This window comes from Salvelinus fontinalis, chromosome 4 (assembly GCF_029448725.1).
Source record: "Salvelinus fontinalis isolate EN_2023a chromosome 4, ASM2944872v1, whole genome shotgun sequence".
NCBI lineage: Eukaryota > Metazoa > Chordata > Actinopteri > Salmoniformes > Salmonidae > Salvelinus > Salvelinus fontinalis.
The window spans coordinates 22,478,664-22,499,966 of NC_074668.1; the positions used below are offsets into that span (position 1 = coordinate 22,478,664).

The 21,303-nt window shown below is 42.3% G+C and overlaps 1 protein-coding gene across 1 annotated transcript; it reads right to left on the reverse strand.

Annotated features, from left to right (window-relative positions):
• Nucleotides 1–4,179: 4,179 nt before the first annotated feature.
• On the reverse strand, nucleotides 4,180–12,124 carry ggt5a (gamma-glutamyltransferase 5a). The gene is made up of 12 exons (XM_055919304.1): nucleotides 11,732–12,124; nucleotides 8,968–9,095; nucleotides 8,762–8,857; nucleotides 7,552–7,738; nucleotides 7,165–7,325; nucleotides 6,797–6,943; nucleotides 6,440–6,570; nucleotides 5,725–5,909; nucleotides 5,484–5,575; nucleotides 5,244–5,350; nucleotides 4,884–4,994; nucleotides 4,180–4,695 (listed from the first exon to the last, which is right to left on the reverse strand). The coding sequence occupies exons 1-12, from the start codon at nucleotides 11,896–11,898 to the stop codon at nucleotides 4,549–4,551; spliced, it is 1,659 nt and encodes a 552-aa protein (XP_055775279.1). The 5' UTR covers nucleotides 11,899–12,124; the 3' UTR covers nucleotides 4,180–4,548.
• Between the last annotated feature and the right edge of the window lie 9,179 nt (nucleotides 12,125–21,303).

A 21,303-nucleotide genomic window follows, 5' to 3' on the forward strand; every position in this document is an offset into this window, starting at 1 on the left:
GGGTGGAATCCCGCAATCTTTCCCCCCGTTTCATTGGTCCCCATTCTATAGTCCTTAGTCCCACTGCTGTCCGCCTGCTGTTACCCCACACCCTCTGTGTTCACCCTACTTTTCATGTGTCCAGGATTAAGCCCTTGTCTCACTGTCCTTTGTCTTCTGTTTCTAGGCCCATCCCTCGACCTGTGTCATCGATGGCCAGGCAGCGTACACGGTAAGACGCTCGACCACGGGACATGGGTTTCCAGTACCTGGTTGACTGGGAGGGTTATGGCCCAGAGGAGAGGTGCTCGGTTCCCGCTAAAGACATCCTGGACCCGGGCCTCATCGCCGGCTTTCACCGCCAACACCCCGGTCAGCCAGGCATGCCCAGGTAGGACGCCAGGTGGTGTCCATGGGTGGGGGTACTGTCACGCCCTGATCTGTTTTACCTGTCTTTGTGATTGTCTCCACCCACCTCCAGGTGTCACCTGTTTTCCCCATTAGTCCCTGGGTACTTATTCCTGTGTTGTCTGTTACCAGTTCATCTTGTTTTGTCAAGTCAACCAGCGTGTTATTCTGTGCTCCTGTTTGTTCCCTTTTTTGCTAGTCCTCCCGGTTTTGACCCTTGCATGCCTTGACTCTGTACCTGCCTGCCCTGACCTCAAGCCTGCCTGCCACTCTGTACCTGCCTGCCCTGACCTCGAGCCTGCCTTGACTCTGTACCTGCCTGCCCTGACCTCGAGCCTGCCTTGACTCTGTACCTGCATGCCCTGACCTCGAGCCTGCCTTGACTCTGTACCTGCATGCCCTGACCTCGAGCCTGCCTTGACTCTGTACCTGCCTGCCCTGACCTCGAGCCTGCCTTGACTCTGTACCTGCATGCCCTGACCTCAAGCCTGCCTTGACTCTGTACCTGCCTGCCCTGACCTCGAGCCTGCCTTGACTCTGTACCTGCGTGCCCTGACCTCAAGCCTGCCTTGACTGTACTTGCCTGCCCTGACCTCGAGCCTGCCTTGACTCTGTACCTGCCTGCCCTGACCTCGAGCCTGCCTTGACTCTGTACCTGCATGCCCTGACCTCAAGCCTGCCTGCCACTCTGTACCTCCTAGACTCTGACCTTGTTATGATCTTTTGCCTGTCCACGACCATTCTCTTGCTCGCCCCTTGGATTATAATAAATATCAGAGACTCGAACATCTGCATCTAGGTCTCGCCCTGTGCCCTGTGCCCTGTGCCCCTTATAATATCCATTTCCAAATGACATTTATGTTGATATTGATCCAAACCCTGAGCACAGGGCCCAAATTGATCTGATGGCCCATTTGGTTTGTAAACGTTGTCTTAAGAGGAGAAACTGCAGATGGTGTTTAAAGGGAAGACTTTGTCCCATAGTCAATGGTCATTTCCTAAAAATTATTTGATGTAGAGAAGACTGTGCTGATGGTAGAAAAGGGGATTAAACTCAGTAACCCAACAGAGGTTATTTACCATGTATGGCAGTGCCGAGCACCAGAAGGGTTTTTATCGTTTTGATTGTTTTAAGATTATTTTAACGCCGTAAGGGTTTAACTGAAGGTTTAGAAAACTTTAGTTTCTTAAGTGGGGAATGTGAGGGAAATTCTGTTTAACCCTACTAATGCTTGTGTACTAAAATATCCTTTAAGCCTAGGCATTGGGCTTGAGAGTCTCTTTAACTAAGTAACGAAGATAATTAAGATGTCTTATCTGCAGAATAGGCTTATATGATTGAACTGTTGAAACTCTTGTTATTAGATTGTCTCCTTTCGGACTCTGGTGTTGGCAGCTGCACTTCCTCCCTCAAATGGGCCTCAGTCACATTGTGTCCAGAGAGGGGAGAAGTCATGCTTATCTATCACATGTCGCTGTTGCTATGCAGAATATCAGCAGGGAGTATGGCAAAGGTGGTCAGAAGGAAAAATTGTTTCCATATGTGAACTGTGTCTTTATTGCAAACCATGTGAAGGGATGGCCTGAGTAATGGGGAACCAATCACTTGTCTCCACAGTGTTTGTGCGTCAGTTACCTCCTCCTATGGGGAGATTGTTCTCTCCAGTTGTTCAAGGTGGAAACTAAGTGACAACAAATGTCCAAGTTCTTAGTACTGAACAAAACTAGTTATTTGTATTTGGGGCCCAAGGTCTGGCACGGGATGTGTGGGGTTAGTGTTTGGAACCATTGTACATCATATCTGAAGTTGCACCTATCCTGACCTATCCTGAGATAGCTTCTGGGATATATACTAACTCCACTCAGGGGGCTCTCACTCCACCACCTGCGGGGGTGGGGTGACCAGCCTCCTTGTTGTAACAAATCTTTTAATAAAAGTAATACCGTGACTAATTTTGCCTCTCCTCATTATTAACTACGGGTAGAATTTCCACCACAAAGGTGTCACACAGTGTATGAATAAAAGATAAAGACCATGTGGCGATGGGCCTGTTAATGAGTTTGCAACCACCAAATATATTACACTTTCATTTGGTCAGAACATATGTAAAATAAACAGACCTATTGTCACGTTCGTCATAACATTTAAGTGAGGAGGACCAAGGCGCAGCGGGATAACAATACATTCTTCTTTAATGAAGACGAAAACGAAACAAACACTATACCAACTAATCAAAACAACAAACAGACGAACGTGAAGCTATACAAACAATAAGTGCAGACACTGGCAACTTAAACATAGACAATCACCCACAACCTACCTAATGACTATGGCTGCCTAAATATGGCTCCCAATCAGAGACAACGACAGACAGCTGTCTCTAATTGGGAACCAATCTAGGCAACCATAGACTTACATAAACACCTACAATGAACACAACCCCATGAACTCTACAAACACCCACTAGACAATACAAACACCCTAGACGAGACAAAAACACACAAACATCCCCCATGTCACACCCTGACCTAACTAAAATAATAAAGAAAACAAAGATAAATAAGGCCAGGGCGTGACACCTATGTTATAATACAGATATTAAAAGTACAACTAAAGTATCAAACTGAAGAAAGCATCAATAGAAATTAATTCAGCATCAATTCTAAAATAGAATATAAAAAATATATTGCATAGACAACATATTTGAACATTTCAGGTATTAAAAGGCTCCTTCCATATACACTTAACAAAAATATAAATGTAACATGTAAAGTGATGGTCTCATGTTTCATGAACTGAAATAAAAGTTCCTAGAAATGTGCCATACGCACAAAAAGCTTATTTCTCTCAAATGTCGTGCACAAATTTGTTTACATCCCTGTTAGTGAGCATCCTTCCATAGGATTGTACTTTAGTTGTACTCACAACTGAAAAATTTCTGCACAAATTGTCAGTCTCAGGGAAGCTCATCTGTGTGCTCGTCGTCCTCACCAGGTCTTGGCCTGACTGCAGTTCGGCTCATAACCGACCTCAGCGGGCGAATGCTCACCTTAGATGGCCACTGGCACACTGGAGAAGTGTGCTCTTCACGAATTAATCCTGGTTTCAACTGTACCAGGCAGATGGCAAAGGATCTGTATGGTGTCGTGTGAGCGAGCGGTTTGCTGATGTCAACGTTGTGAACAGAGTGCCCCGTGGTGGTGGGGTTATGGTATGGGCAGGCATAAGCTATGGACAACGAACACAATTGCATTTTATCGATTGCAATTTCAATGCACAGAGATACCGTGCCAAGATCCTGAGGCCCATTGTTATGCCATTCATCCTCTGCCATCACCTCATGTTACAGCAAGATAATGCACGGCTCCATGTCGCAAGGATCTGTACACAATTCCTGTAAGTTGAAAATGTCCTAGTTCTTCCACTGTCTGCATACTCACCAGACATGTCACCCACTGAGCACGTTTGAGATGCTCTGGATCGATGTGTACGACAGCATGTTCCAGTTCCTGCCAATATCCAGCAACTTTGCACAGCCATTGAAGAAGAGTGGGACAACATTCCACAGGCCACAATCAACAGCCTGATCGACTCTACGCAAAGGAAATATGTTGCGCTGGCTGCATGAGGCAAATGGTGGTCACACCAGATACTGACTGGTTTTCTGCCCTTTCCTTTTTTTTGTGACCAACAGATGCATATATGTATTCCCATTGATGTGAAATTCATAGATTAGGGCCTAATTAATTTCAATTTACTGATTTCCATATAAGAACTGTAACACAGTCAAATCTTTGAAATTGTTGTTTATATTTTTGTTCAGTGTACATTATTAAGTACATACATTCCAGTACTGGAATAATATCCAGTAAGTTCTAGAAAAAGGGATGGGGAAGAGAAGACAGATCTAGCATTCAATCATCCTCTACATTACAATGAAATACAGTATGCTCCTATTTGTGACTTAATATCAGAGGTTGCTGTTCTACACGTTGCCTGTTGATACTGTAGTAAATGGGATGAAAAGCATATACTGTCTGCACAATCATATTTTGTCTGAGGCATAATCAGAGCCATGTTTTTGCTATAGCTACAGTAGCTCTATATTGACAGTTGGAATACTATCTATATCCAGGGTCAGTGACCAACAGTCTGGAAGACTAATAACCAGCTGCCTTGCCCATCTTTCTGGAATCTGAAACAGCTTTGATGCAACCGATGTCCTTCTCTACAGCATTGACAACGTTGTAGAAGTACTTTTGAACTTCCACTGTGTGCCCGAAATTCTTCAGATCCTCCACCACAGCCTTAGGGAGAGAGGAAGAAAGTGCTAGGAACAGGAGGACAGACACACTGAAGTATGAACACAATGTATATGGAGACCTGTGAATACTACCCCCTCAGATGTGTATATCTGTGAAAGACCAACAATATTCTTCTGAAACATTACTGAATACTTCTTTAATCGTTGAGTGCCCATGATGTGTGGTGTTACCTTGTCAAAGTCAGGTTCAAACTTCAGTGCGTTTTTGGAATCCACAAACACAACGGGGGCAGCGATGGCCTCCTCCAGACTCTTCCCAAACCACAGGTGGTTCATGAGGGTCTGGGAGAGAGATAGACATACGAGACCATGAGGAGGAAGACTGCTAATACTGTGCCTGTATGTGGACTAAAAGTGAATGTTACCATGGTGGTGTGTTTAAGGTACAGAGTGTTTTAGAAAACACAGTCAAATATTGGTCACACAGTAGATTTATGAACATTAGGTGAGTGTTGGTGTTATTCAGGTATTTGTTATTTGTTTACACAAAGTGTATGTTGATGAAATATTGTTGTTACCATGGTCACTTACCAAGGCCATCCCTGTGGTGATCATGCTGCCACCTGACCCGCCAATCACCAGAGTCTTATACTTGGACTGCAGGACAACAGGGGACATGGAGGAGGGAGGCTGCTCACCTGCAAGCCAAAACAGAAAACAAATCATCAAGGAGAGGCTACAAAAGCAATTGAAATGTCCAAGAAACTATCAGTTTATTTTACAGCCACCCTTACAAACACTCAGGAAATATTTTGGGGGGGGTCACATTACCTGCAACAATGTGATCTGCCTTCCCACAGAAATCTGCCAACTCATTATTGAGGATGACACCAGTTTTAGGGGAGAACACTCTGGATCCAAACCTGAGTGAAGGGAAAGATATTTGACAAGTCATTGTGTGTATTGTGAATGTTACATGGTTATACATAGCTAATGACAATTATACATTGCTGACATAGCCCTAATGATGATTATTGTTATGATTCTACACAGTGAATAACATTTGACTTACATGTGATTGATAGTGCTGGTAACAGAGACGGCAGTTCCATCCTCAGCTATCACAGACACATGTGTGGTGCCCATGGTGTCCAGGTATGGAGTGATGTTGTAGTACTGAGCATCATGGGTCTCATTACTGCTGATCATGGCCCTGAAGTGGTCAGCAAACTGCTGCTCAGTGAACTTTAATGCTCTCTGGACAAAATAAGTAAATGGACCTTGATCAGGCAGGTTGGAGTTACAGTATATATTGCATTACAGTAGCATCTCTCTACTTAGCCACTTCCCATTTCACCCTCCTATCTTATCATGCAGAATGCATGGTTTGCTGTTTTGTGTTGTTTTGTGTGTGAGTGATTTAAAAAGCAGGTGTTTTGCCCTGAGGCATGGCTGCAGACTCCTGTGACCCCATGGAGTTAGACATGAGTATACAGCCATGTCTCAGTTCTAGCAGGTTAGCAGAGATGAGACATCTTTTGAACAATTTGTGGGAAAAAACAGGAATTTCTGATTATGGTAGGGATGGAAAGTCATTTCAGACTGGAGCACAGCTAAGCTGGCATCAGTAATAGCTGATGCTGCACCCTCCATAATTATCCCTTGTGGCTCAACATGACCCTGTTGGGATAAAACAGCACTTAGATCATTAAAGATTTACGAGCACCCAGGTCTTGACCTATACTATGTCATGATTTCCTATACGCCTCGAGTCTTGTGGAACTTACTGGTTTTGAGTTGAAGTGTGGATCACGGATGTACTTCCTCAGTCCGTTAGAAAATTTACACGCTTCAATGTAGCGTTGATAGGTGAGAGTCTTTTGTTTTCCCATCAGAGAAGCTGAGTTTAGGGTGTATTCTATAGACAAAGACATAAGGAAAATGTAATAAGGAGGTGGGTTTTCTACCAGGTTTCTGGTCTCCAGGATGCTTTCAATCTTAAACGTTTTATAATCAATTTCAGTTAACCCAAATACTGTATCAATAAGCTAACAATTACTTATATGCTCTAAATAAGAGCATGTCAGTGTTATATGGGGTCCATCTTAAAATGAAAAAAAAAGAAGATATTATTCAATTCCAACCTTTCATGATGTTGAGGATGAAGCTGAGGATAGCGCCTCCTGATGGGGGTGGGGGGAAGTGCATCTGGTACTCTCCTAGAGGAATAGTCCATGCATCTGTCACAGTCACTTTAAACAATTCCAGGTCCTTCATGGATAGTGTTCCACCTAAAATACAGTTACAAGACAGCAAAAACATACATTGAAATATATTGATGAGTTAATCAGCACTCCAAATGCCTATACATACCACAGGCACATTATAATTTGGGTGTGATCAATTTGAATGCATTAGAGACTTGCAGCTTCCTTGTAATTAAATATATTTGCTGTAAAGCAATGCTACAATAAGGGAGAGAGGTGATTATCAATAATGGAACTTGGTGTACCTGCTTCTTTTATGTCGCCGATTAAATCCTCTGCTACTTTTCCAGTGTAAAAAGCATCTGCCCCTTGGTTTGCAATGATCTCCAATGTGTCAGCCAATTTTTCAAACTTCACAGTGTCTCCAACCTTCAGCAGGTTTCCATTCTTATCTAGAAACAACTGACTACAGCTCAAATATTATTTTCTTGCAATGTGGTGACAGAATGATGGCTTGACATTTGCTCTCTTGAAATACTTTTCATGTTATACATCCACACATCTGGGACTCATCATACTGTTTTATTGTCTCACTCTAGGGTGGGCTTTATGAGTTGGATTCCTCCAGTCATTTAGGGTCAATGTGGCTCTTACCATAATGTTAAGGTCTTTAAGATCAGGGTGGTCCTTACCGTACTGGTAGGGTCTCATCCGTGTTGATCAGTGGGATAAAGCGGCCCAGGACCTGGGGTACAGGGAAACCCTCTCTAGCCAGCTTGATGGTGGGATGGAAGAGGCTGGCCCATGGGAGTTTCCCAAACAACCTGTGGGCCTGCTCATACCCACGGATCTCTCCAGGGACACCAATCCATTGGCTGCCTGGAACCAGGGGTGGGGGTGGGGGAAATCAGACCTCTTTTTTGTTGACACTTTTTTCTCTCTATCCGAAACTGTCTTCGGTCACAGTCACGGTATCTTTTATATCCCTGAGATTGCTATCACTTACTGATTATAGCTTGTTTGTCCACTTTCATAAGTATAAATAAATCTGCTGTTGTTTGCCTTTTAACAACATTTCTGAAAAATAAACTTTGAATGGAGTAAACATTGTTTAAGCCTTTCATGAGTTGATTTCCTTTAGGGATTTTGCTAAGCCATTACATTTCGACTGGCATGGTAATACATATAATATTTTGCGGAAGATTTCTCTTTTTGTGTTTACAAATGAAGATGAACATTTTCAATTAAGTTTATGTTAATTCATAGTATATATATAACAACCTGATTAGTGGAAATTAAAAACAAAGCCAACGGATGGGCTGTTCACTGTGTGTGCTCTTGGCTTACAGCACACAGCAACATGTTGCTTACAGGTCCACGGGACCCTTTGTCTTGTTTAGTGCGTTTATAAATCACATTTTATTGAAAAAGGGAGAAATCAAAAGGAAGCAGCAAAACCATCTGCCTCACAGTGAGAGGAGAACCAGAATCAGGCTGGCATTAGCAGACAGCCTGTCAGAAGGCAAGCAGGCTTCAGGCATGAAACAGGCCGATGGAGGAGGGTACCAGGGGTGTTTCACATATCTGAACAGGAGTCTGGATGTGACTGTACTGGCTCTCAATGTCATCATTAAATAAGGACTTTATACCAAGGAATGAAAATCCTTGCTTATAAACCAGCATAGTCGGCTTGTCGCTTGACAGACAGCTTTAAATCAGCAAGATCAAGCTGCCCCAGGATTACTGGAGTTCCACAGAATTCCCACCTTGATGCCAACAGGAAAGAAAGCTTGAACAACAAGAAAAACAGCTTCCATCGTAAAGCGGAAGGACATGCTTTTTGACTACAAAAACAATTCAAGAAAGACAAAGTTCATGTTCACTCATTTTCACTACAAATACCTGTCATCATTTGGAAGGTGTGTGGGCATCCACTCAGTAGATCAGGGTTAAACTCCTGAGGGACAGTCTCTCTTGAATTGATGATTTTAACCTTGCCTTTGAAATAAACAAATGTACATGACATGAAAGTGTTCATCCCCCCTTTGTGACTTTGAGATACCACACAGACATCCAAATATTATAGTAGGGGGATGAAGTGTCCTTACCGCTACTGTCCATCACCGTGAATATGGACCCCCCACCAATGCCCATACTTTGTGGGTTTATGACAGAGGTGCACAGTAATGCAGCAATGGCTCCATCTACTGCTGATCCTCCTCTCTGCAGGATATCTCTGGATGGGGGTTTACATAGCATGTAGTGAGCCTGGCTATTTGTCTGTCTCGATGTGGACTGTGCAATAATACTAAGAACCATTAGGCTATAATTAAATTAATCTGATAGCTTCAAACCCCACTGTAGATGTATAGCCTCAGTAAAATCGGCTAAGTACTGGATATATACTGTAGCTATGAATGCAAATACATGTTCATTTCTTAAAGGTCAGACAATACATAGATACACAAAAAGGTAGTTGCATAGCTGGAGTTGTGTCAGCGATTATATAGTTGATAACTGAATTGTTTCAATGAGCACTTTGTATCATCTGGTAGGCTGTTTGATTCAGTGTCCTCTGTCTCAGTACAGCCCTGTGTGGATGAATAAGCGAGAGCTGGTCAAACTTTTAGCCATTCTCAGTGCAGGAAGTACATCAAGCCCTGAAATCCTTAGATCAGAGAACGCCTGCAGGTCCTGATCTTCTTGATCCCTGCTTTTTAAATCTGGCAGCTGATTTCATTGCTGAACCACTTACATATCTGTTCAATCTAACCCTGGAATGTAATGAAATTCCAAAGATCTGGAAATCAGCATTTGTCCTACCACTTTTAAAAGGGGGAGATCCAACTCTTTTAAATAATTATAGGCCAGTCTCAAAGCTGTCACCCCTGGTGAAAATACTTGAAACCCTTGTGAGTGAACAGCTAAAATAGTTTGTATTTACTAACTCTATTTTATCAATGTACCAATCGGGCTTCAGGAAGAAGCATAGCACAATTACAGCAGCCATGAAGGTTTTAAATGATATCACTGAAGCCCTTGACAAAAAACAGCACTGTGTCTCATTTTTTATTGATCTCTCTAAGGCTTTTGATACAGTTGATCATACTATACGGAGGCAGAGATTGTCGAGTGTAGGTCTTTCGGAGCATGCAGTTGCATGGTTTGCTAACTATCTGTCTAATAGAACTCAGTGCACTCAATTTGATGGGCTCATGTCTGTTAAATTGTCTATCTGTAATGATGTGCCCCAGGGCTCTGTACTTGGTCCCCTCTTATTCACTATTTATATAAATAATTTAGACAAAAATGTGGAAAATGCTCAACTTCACTTTTATGCTGATGATACTGTTATTTAATGTTGTGCCTCGTCTCTCACAAAAGCTTTCCAGAACTTGAAAACTGCTTTTCAGCATACCTTGTGTCAATTGAAGCTTATCCTCAATACTGACAAAACTAAACAAATGGTGTTTTCTAAAGCAAGAAATATATCTCTGACCCTTTCACCTATCACTACCTGTCAGTGCAATGAGATTGAGACTGTAACCTCATATAAATATATTGGAATTTTAATTGATGCTGGCCTCTCTTTTAAATTGCATATTCAACGACTTTCAAAAAAATTTAAGCTGAAGTTGGGATTTTATTTTAGGAATAAGGCTTCTTTTGAAGCCAGAAGGAGGCTAGTATCAGCTACATTTATGGCTTTACTAGACTATGGGGATATTTTATATATGAATGCTCAGTGTTTGAGATCAATTGACACCCTTTATCATGGCACATTAAGATTGATTTCAAACTGCAAAACATTTACACACCACTGCACTTTGTATACCAGGGTTGGCTGGCCTTCTCTAGCCATTTTAGGATTACTACCATTTTATTTGGGCATTTTTATTGTTCAGAAATGTGGTGGGTACTCTCTTCATTCGCAGGACTTTATCCTGCTAACTGTTCCAAATGTCCGAACTGAATTTGGTAAAAAGGGCTTTTATGTACTCTGCGCCATCGGCTTGGAACGCCTTACAAAATACTTTTAAACTTGATGAACTTGTCCTGATTGGTGCTTTTAAATCACTGATGAAGGATTTTGAGACTGATTCCCTGACCTGTCAATGTTATTAATTTGCTGTTTTATGATTTTGTTATACTCTTGTGAATTCTATGGTTTTTACTAGATTACTTAGTTTTTCATGTTGTCTGTCTGTAATTGTGTAATGACTTGGTGCTGCCTATCTTGGCCAGGACGCTCTTGAAAAAAGAGATTTCAAATCTCAATGAGCCCTTCCTGGTTAAATAAAGGTTAAATAAAAAAACTGCCTATTTACATTTCTCAACAATGGGGTACTATCTAATAGGCTACTGACCAGTGCAGATGAGAGGGTAGAAGGAGGCCACGTTTTTCATTAAACTGGTAGGCAAGATAGGCAGTAAATCCTAACGTATGAATAACCAAAGTTAGTGATTAGGGTTCAACTTGATCTACTCAAGACTAAATGTGTCTCTGCGCGTGACGAACGCACATACATATCCGCACCGGACAGCTCCTTTTCTCGGCAATTTAACAGTGAGTGACATTGCCTGTGTTAGACTGAGGAACTGTTTCGACTTTAAGGATTGTCCATTCCTAACATTTGATTAAGTCTAAATTGTACGCTCTATGCGACTGTGCCATTTTTGTTTTTGGAAAACTTGACCATAATAAGTTTGTCAAATAAATTAATACCAGTTATACCACCTCTACAATACTATAATCCACTGTAGCCTACCTATTTGTCAAATAAATTAATACCAGTTATACCACCTCTACAATACTATAATCCACTGTAGCCTACCTAGGGGTAAACGGATAAGCAGTAAGTAAGCACTTACCGTCCAATCTTTGAGCATGTTTCCGAGTCTGCGGCTACAGCTGCACTTCTAAAGACCCCTTCCGTACAATTTTGCTTGGCGAATGCAGTGCATAAGATAATTATCCCAATCGCGCTCACTAGCGTTAAAGCGAGACACGTGTATATTCTTGCTTTAGATCTGGCCATTACTTGTTTTTTTCAGTCCACTCTTATAATTGCGGCGGCGTCCAAAACTTTTGTCACCATGTCCTTACTCCGAACGCAGATGGACAGGCAAACTCCTCCTCTTTGACATTGTTCATAGGAGTCACAGGAGAAGATGTTTAGGATAAAACTCGTAGGTTGTTAAATCATACCCATGTCAGCAATGCTCTGGTCCAACGTAGGTAGTGTCATAGCAGAATGCGTGGGCGGAGCCCAAAGGAATTATGGAACAGTGGCTCATGTTATCATACCTGGGGGAACTGAGCACCTCCTTGCAATGATGGGCAGTTAGGCTATACAGTAACTGTCTTAAACATAGCCTAACTGGCCAACATTACGCGTAAGTATAGCTCAGACAGTAGGAAAAACAATAACTATGGGCTTATACTGCTAACCACCTTTGCACAGATTACCACCAGCGATTCCATCAAGTATTAGCCCAGAGCCGGCCCTAGCTTTTTGGGGGCTCTAAGTGAGATTTAGTTGGGGGCCCTGTCATGCCAAATAATGTCCCCTGGCCAAATAAATAAATGATTAGCGCCCGTTGCTATGTCATCGCTGTGATGACCTAATGATTAGAATTTTGGAGATCATTATGGCCTAAATGACGTTTGTTTCATCATCGCTATGCAAACAAGGCTGGTTTCCGCGACAATTCTGCTGTTTAAAAACCTCTTAAAGGATCCGAAATTTTTTCCATTTTTGCCTCAAACGACATACCCAAATCTAACTGCCTGTAGCTCAGGACCTGAAGCAATGATATGCATATTCTTGATGCCATTTGAAAGGAAACACTTTGAAGCTTGTGGAAATGTGAAATTAATGTAGGAAAATATAACACAGATCTTGGTAAAAGATAATACAAAGAAAAAAACATGCAGGTTTTTTTTGTACCGTCATCTTTGAAATGCAAGAGAAAGGCCATAATGTATTATTCCAGCCCAGGCACAGTTTAGATTTTGGCCACTAGATGGCAGCAGTGTATGTGCAAAGTTTTAGACTGATCCAATGAACCATTGCATATCTGTTCAAAATGTTGTATCAAGACTGCCCAAATGTGCCTAATTTGTTCATTAATACATTTTCAAGTTCATAATTGTTCACTGTCCTCAAACAATAGCATGGTCTTCTTTCACTGTAATAGCAACTGTAAATTGGACAGTGCAGTTAGATTAAGAAGAATTTAAGCTTTCTTGTAAGCGTTCCATGTCTTTAACATTGCTACGTTTCGGAAATGGCAAAGAACGTGTAATTTGTTTGACACATTAAAGTTACATACCTTACATATCACAAAGTCAGCTAATTTCCACTCCATTCATATGCAAATTCATTTGATTCATACACTGGCTTGTCTGGCTGTCAAGTTTTTATTTTAACCTGCCTTTCACTTATCTACACTGAAATAATATAATTTCAGTAGTCTTCTGTTATGATAAAAAAAATCTGTATCTTGCATAGCTCATTAGTACACCCTTGTGGTTGAATATATATGTATCTATTGTAGGTCCTAGGAAACAACAATGAATAATGTGGAGCAAATAAATACAATCAAAAGATAACTTACAATAATGAACACCTTGTAAAACAGCTGTGAAAACCTACCAGGCAATATGTAAGATTTTAATACATAAATTTTGATCGTTTTTGGTACAATTGTGTCATTTATTTTCACAGATTTTATGTGCATTCAGATGGCAATCATAGACTAAAATACTAAATTCTGGTGTTTGGAATATAGAGGAGGTGGTTGCGAGGTTCTGCCTGTCACTTGTTCTCAACAGGCAGCCAGTCTCAGAAAGGGGACTTGAAGAGGGAGTCTGCAAAGTCCAGGCACTGCTGCCCGCTTTGTTCTGTGTTTGCAGTGCTAGTGTTTTTAGTTCATCTGTGCAGCTCACATATTATGTGCTCGGTATGATAGAGCAGATTATTTTAGCAGATAATGACAACATGTCAACAACTGTAGCTGTAGATGATGTAATGAAAAGTTGGAGGGTGGTTGGTAATGGAGGACAATAGGTAGATCCACGTCTGGGTGTTGGGCAGAACTCCTAGGTCCTGGAGAACAGGAGCAGAGTTAAAGGGAAAAGAGTAGGAGATAGAGACTTAAACAAGCAAACACACAGGTTACACTTTACTGTGAGAAAATTGTAGCTGGGGATTTTAACAAGGCTAATCTGAAAACAAGGCTCCCTAAATTCTATCAGCATATCGATTGTGCAACCAGGGCTGGCAAAACCCTAGATCATTGTTATTCTATCTTCCGCGACGTATATAAGGCCCTCCCCCGCCCTCCTTTTGGAAAAGCTGACCACGACTCCATTTTGTTGCTTCCAGCCTATAGACAGAAACTAAAACAGGAAGCTCCCGCGCTCAGGTCTGTTCAAAACTGGTCCAACCAATCGGATTCCACGCTTCAAGATTGCTTCGATCACGTGGGATATGTTCCGCATTGCGGCGAACAACAACATTGATGAATACGCTGATTCGGTGAGCGGTATTATTAGCAAGTGCATCGGCGATGTCGTACCCACAGCGTCTATTAAAACATTCCCAAACCAGAAGCCGTGGTTGGATGACAGCATTCGCGCAAAACTGAAAGCGCGAACCACTGCTTTTAATCAGGGCAAGGTGACCGGAAACATGACCAAATACAAACAGTGTAGCTATTCCATCTGCAAGGAAATCAAACAAGCTAAGCATCAGTATAGAGACAAAGTAGAGTCGCAATTCAACGGCTCAGACACAAGAGGTATGTGGCAGGGTCTACAATCAATCACGGACTATAAAAGGAAAACCAGCCCCGTTGCGGACCAGAATGTCTTGCAACCAGACAGACTAAACAACTTCTTTGCTCGCTTTGAAGACAATACAGTGCCACTGACATGGCCCGCTACCAAAACCTGCGGGCTCTCCTTCACTGCAGCCGACGTGAGCAAAACATTTAAACGTGTCAACCCTCGCAAGGATGCAGGTCCAGACGGCATCCCCAGCCGCATCCTCAGAGCATGCGCAGACCAGCTGGCTGGTGTGTTTATGGACATATTCAATCAATCCTTATCCCAGTCTGCTGTCCCCACATGCTTCAAGAGGGCCACCATTGTTCCTGTTCCCAAGAAAACTAAGGTAACTGAGCTAAATGACTACCGCCCCGTAGCACTCACTTCCGTCATCATAAAGTGCTTTGAGAGACTAGTCAAGGACCATAGCACCTCCACCCTAACTGACACTCTAGACCCACTCCAATTTGCTTACCGCCCCAATAGGTCCACAGACGACGCAATTGCAATCACACTGCCCTAACGCATCTGGACAAGAGGAATACCTATGTGAGAATGCTGTTCATCGACTACAGCTCAGCATTTAACACCATAGTACCCTCCAAACTCGTCATCAAGCTCGAGACCCTGGGTCTCGACCCCGCCCTGTGCAACTGGGTCCTGGCCTTCCTGACGGGCCGCCCCCAGGTGGTGAGTGTAGGTAACAACATCTCCACCCCACTGATAAGCAACACTGGGGCCCCACAAAGGTGCGTTCTCAGCCCTCTCCTGTACTCCCTGTTCACCTCAGGAGGCTGAAGAAATCCGGCTTGTCACCAAAAACAATCACAAACTTTTACAGATGCACAATCGAGAGCATCCTGTCGGGCTGTATCACCGCCTGGTACGGTAACTGCTCCCCCCATAACCATAAGGCTCTCCAAAGGGTAGTGAGGTCTGCACAACGCATCACCAGGGGCAAAATACCTGCCCTCCAGGACACCTACACCTCCTGGGGGTCAGGTGTTGAAGATGTCCACCATCGCCTTGGAGGTGGCCTCGCGAGTCTCGTCCTTGATGGGTATCATACAAAACGAAATTCATAATATAACAGATATAATAGAATGTGATTGAAAAACAAAAGGTTATTTCACTTGCCCAGCTGTCCACCTCCTTGACAATTCCCCGTCAGAAGCGTAGGTTGGTTTTGCCAATCATGCGCTTCACTCTGAAATGGTCAGCATGCATCTCGGTCAGCACGGCCTCCTTAGTAAAAATCACTCTCCTGTGTAGCTTTCCATCCTTCCTCGGTAGGTAGATATGATTGCCTAACAAGTTGGAAGAGAAGAGTTGCTGAAGTAAGTCTAAGTACATTTGCACTGCTGTCTTTCTCTCTCTGTTACTATTACCCCATCACTCTCTCTGATTTCTACCCCCCCCCCCCCCCCCCCCCCCAGCGAAGACACCTAGTTAAGGGCATTTGGAATTACCATAATTGCTGACACCTATCCTTTTTGATTGATCAGGTTTAACTTGTAGCTATAAATATAAGAAATATAACTATTACAGTGGAGGCTGCTGAGGGGAGGACGGCTCATAATGACTGGAATGGAGTCAATTGAATGGTAACAACCACATGGAAACCACGTGTTTGATACCATTCCATTTACTCCATATTATGAGCCATCCTCCCCTCAGCAGCATCCACTGAACTATATGTATAGCTAGCAACTAGCTAACATTAGATGAAAAATGGTTGTACATAGCTAAATCCATCCAGTTATCTGCTTAACGTTAGCCTGAATTGTGAATTTCTCTGAATGTTGCACCTCTTGTCGAGATCAGTGTATCACTTTGCAGGTAAGACCCAGATGCAGACAATGTCGAAGTAACAACAGTTTATTAATCGAACAGGGGCAGGCAAAAGGCAGGTCAAGGGCAGGCAGAGGTCAGTAATCCAGATAGGTGGGGCAAAGGACGACAGGCAGGCTCAGGGTCAGGGCAGGCAGAATGGTCAATCATCCAGAAAGGTGGGTCAAAGGTACAGGACGGCAGGCAGGCTCAGGGCAGGCAGAATGGTCAACACCGGGACAACTAGGAAACAGGAACAATCAAGAGATAGGCGCAGAGGGGGAAAAAAGCTGGTAGGCTTGACAGAAACAAAACAAACTGGCAACAGACAAACAGAGAACACAGGTATAAATACACGGGATAATGGGGAAGATGGGCAACACCTGGAGGGGGTGGAGACAATCACAGACAGGTGAAATAGATCAGGGTGTGACACAGTTGTGTCTTCATAGTAACGTTCCTTCACCTGGTTGGAAAGATAAATGAACATCTCCTCGAGGAATGCCATTGAAGTGCAAGCTAACGTTACATACAAACAGAAAGCGGCAATAACAATTACAGTAGCTTGCTTGCTAGCAAGCCAACTAACGTTAGCTAAATACAACTCTCTGGCTAGCTAGCAGGCTACTGTAGCTGGCTGACTAGGCAGGCTGGGGTATATAAGTACAGTAGCTAGCAACATCAATCTAAAAACAGTTTAAATTATATATTGTTATTTGTATTTATATAAAGACAAATACATGGTAAAGAAAGTGTTCTCTCCAGTCTTTTCGGTCCTCTAAAGCAGCAGGTAGTCAGCAGTTTGTCACCGTCAAAAACACCGTCCTTAGAGAGCAATTCTGAGGTAATAATTTTGTATGGACTGAGCCAGCGTTTATGCGGTCAAATAGAACTAGAACTGCCCGCGTCCTCCTTCCAAGCAACCAGCATAGCAACGGAAGCTTTGGTTCATTACGTAATCCAGTCAGAATGTTTCAAGTTCTAGCAACAGCCCTAGCAACAGAAGCTAGAACTCATCGAATACCATTGTGACGTAGAGGGGGACACTATTTGGCATGACAGCCCCCCACATTGTGGGCCAAACATTTAATTTAAGTCTTAAAGTTTATTTTCCTGCAATTCTACACGTTTTGCCATGGGGAGTAGGGAAAATGTTGCCGTTTTAAAGCTAGCTTTCTGCAATTCTGCACATATTGCCATGGGACTGAGAGAAGTTTAGAAATGTTATAACAAATTTCATGCAAATTCTACAAATTTTGCCATCACACAGAGATATTTTTTTGTTGCAGTTTTACAGCTAATTTGCTGCAATTCTATCAATTTTTCTATGACTTATACCATGTTAATGATATCTGAATGAGAGTGACTAACACACCTGGAGGTCAGGGATCCTTGGCACATGGTTGTCCTCCTGGAAGCTTCTTCCATCTCCACAGAGGAACTCTGGAGCTCTGTCAGAGTGACCATCGTGTTTTTGGTCACCTCCCTGACCAAGGCTCAGTTTGGCCGGGCGTCCAGCTCTAGGAAGAGTCTTGGTGGTTCCAAACTTCTTCCAATAAAGAATGATGGAGGCCACTGTGTTCTTGGGGACCTTCAATGCTGCAGAAATGTTTTGGTACCTTTCCCCACACCTGTGCCTCGACACAATCCTGTCTTGGAGCTCTACGGACAATTCCTTTGACCTCATGGCTTGGATTTTACTCTGACATGCACTGTCAACTGTGGGACCTTATTTAGACAGGTGTGTGCCTTTCCAAATTATGTCCAATCAATTGAATTTACCACAGGTGGACTCCAATCTAGTTGTAGAAACATCTAAAGGATGATCAATGGAAACAGGATGCTCCTGAGCTAAATTTCGAGTCTCATAGCAAAGGGTCTGAATACTTATGTAAATAAGATATTTCTGTTTTTTATTTGTAACACATTTGCAAATGATAAAACCTGTTTTTGCTTTGTCATTATGGGGTATTGTGTGTAGATTGCGGAGGATTTTTTTTTATCACTGTCAAAGTTGCTTCAACAAAGTACTGAGTAAAGGGTCTGAATATTTATGTAAATGTGATATTTCAGTTTTTATTTTTTATAAAGTAGCAAAAATTTCTAAAAACATGTTTTTGCTTTGTCATTTTGTGGTATTGTGTGTAGATTGATGAAGAAGAAAAAAACAATTGTATCAATTTTAGAATATGGCTGTAACTTAACAAAATGTGGAAAAAGTCAAGTGGTCTGAATACTTTCTGAAGGCACTGTATATATAATCTGAAAACCAACTCAACTGAGCAACTCACCTTTACACAGCCTACCACCAGTTTTTCCATTAAATACAAACCCACAAGTATAAATCCTTATCACCCATAGCGTATAGGCCTGTAACTTTTGCTACTTTTTAAAGCACATAAGCTAAAGACAACAGTAAAAAACAACAACCCATAGGCTAATCCAGGGATAACACATTTTTATGGACCCCCCAACATACATAATCATATAAGCGTGTCTCTCCTGAAACTAAAAACATTAGTTCCTGGAGAGTCATAAACCGATATAGGCTACTGTACCAATGTATCAACAATGTTAATGGAGCAATTTACCCTAAAATGTAAGTTTGAGAAACATCCTCGGATTTCAGTGTCACAAGGTCAGTATATGGTGCGAAATTTGATCATCTGGATTGGCACAAAACCATAGTCGCATTTCTGTGCTCTGTGCTATTCAAAGCACAGGAAACATGCACATTTACATCAGCAACTGGTAATCTGACAAGCAACTCAATTTAATGAAAAATATATATATTTTTCATTAAATGTGCTCCTATTTCTGTCAACAGCAGCCAGCTACATTTTAACCTCGTCCCCAGACTATTGCGCACAGCACATAAACCCGGGTCATCAACTACTTAAAGTTGGCCTTAGTTTGCGTGATCCATAGAGATAGATAGAGGACTCATCTTTATATCTATGCCATTATAGCGTTTCTGACAGCTTGGGCAGGGCCATTGAGGTGACAACCCATAGGAATCCCCACCTAGTTGACTACTTTAAAATGGTGGAAGCACAGATGTGGTAAAGGAGTCAATGGAACGCAGACGTTTTTGGCACACATTCACCAGATTGGCACACATTCACCAAATCCGATATTTTTATATATATATATATATACTGTATATATTTTTTTTTGTACCCCTTTTTCTCTCCAATTTCGTGGTATCCAATTGATAGTTACAGTCTTGTCCCATTGCTGCAACTCCTGTATGGACTCGGCAGAGGCGAAGATTGAGAGCTGTGCGTCCTCCGAAACACGACCCGGCCAAGCCGCACTGCTTCTTGACACAATGCCCGCTTAACCCGGAAGCCAGCCACACCAATGTGTCGAAGGAAACACCGTACACCTGTCGACCTTGTCAGCATGCATGCGCCCAGCCCGCCACAGGAGTCACTAGAGCGCGATGGGACAAGGACATCTCAGCCGGGCCAAACCCTCCCCTAATCCGGACGACGCTGGGCCAATTGTGCACCGCCCCATGGGTCTCCTGGTTGCGGCCGGCTGCGACAGAGCCTGGACTCAAACCAGGATCTCTAGTGGCACAGCTAGCACTGCGTTGCAGTGCCTTAGACCACCACCAAATCTGATCTAACAAAGTGGATATTTGTCAAATCAATCATTATTCAGGTATTGTAACAGGCCCACAATGTGGTTACTTAAGTCAAATGTCTGTATTTGCTGCATAACATGTAGAAGTTGTCCCTTTTCAGGAATTCTGTCACTGTACATTTCAAAAGTGCTGAACAAATAGTTATATTGACTACATCCATCCAAGCTTGCTTATTAATGTCTTAATCGGAATTACTGATTACCTCTTATCCGCACGTCGTCCCCTTATGCCATAGTTTGTACATCTCAATTGTCAGTAGAAAACACATTTGTTTAAGCAAGTCAGTCATATCAACAGTGGCGACCCGTTTTGAGCCCCACATTTTTAGCAAAAAAATGTTTTGGGGGGGCTTGCCTCTTTTGTATGTTGTTTTGGCATTAGTATGTGTCACATATCAGTTTGCAAACAATGTAAAAAATATATATATATATCATAGAGATAGTAAAGCCCCCTACAAACATGGTCTCTTTTTTGTTTTCTTGAGTAAGGCAGCTCTAAAATGCACATGTTTCAGCCTAGCTCAGTGTTTCTGTGGTGGTGGGGCAAACCAGCAGAAAATAATGGCATTGCACCGTGATTGGCTCAGTGTTCTGTCACTCATGGGGACACGCCAAATGGCGTTATAATGTACAGTAGCTTTGATTGGACTGATTGTGTCAACATCTTACTTTCAAAATCTAAGCTAGCAGTCATCATCATGAATCAAGCCGACAATCTACTGGCAAATCCTTTTTAATCCTTGTCATATGAAGAGAAATTATAGATTAAAAAGTATCGGTGCTCATCAGCCATTAGACATCAACATTACACAACAAGTAGGAAATCGCAAATTCAACAATGAGTGGTTTGGAAGGAATCGGTGACAGTGGCTAACTGGAAGCATTGCAACTGGGAAGTTGGGAATAAATTAGCTCAGACTGGGAAAATACATTTTGAATGGTCATCCAACTCGGAATTGTGAATCCATCCTCTTTCTCTTTCTTTGGTGACAAAATTTGCAAACGAAGGAATGTCGCGCAACTTTTATTTTATGCTGCTGCATAAATTATGTAATATGCCAGAGAGATATGTATACTGTAGCTAATAAAGTAATGCTTTGTGTATGTTGTGTAATAAGCTGTTAGTAGA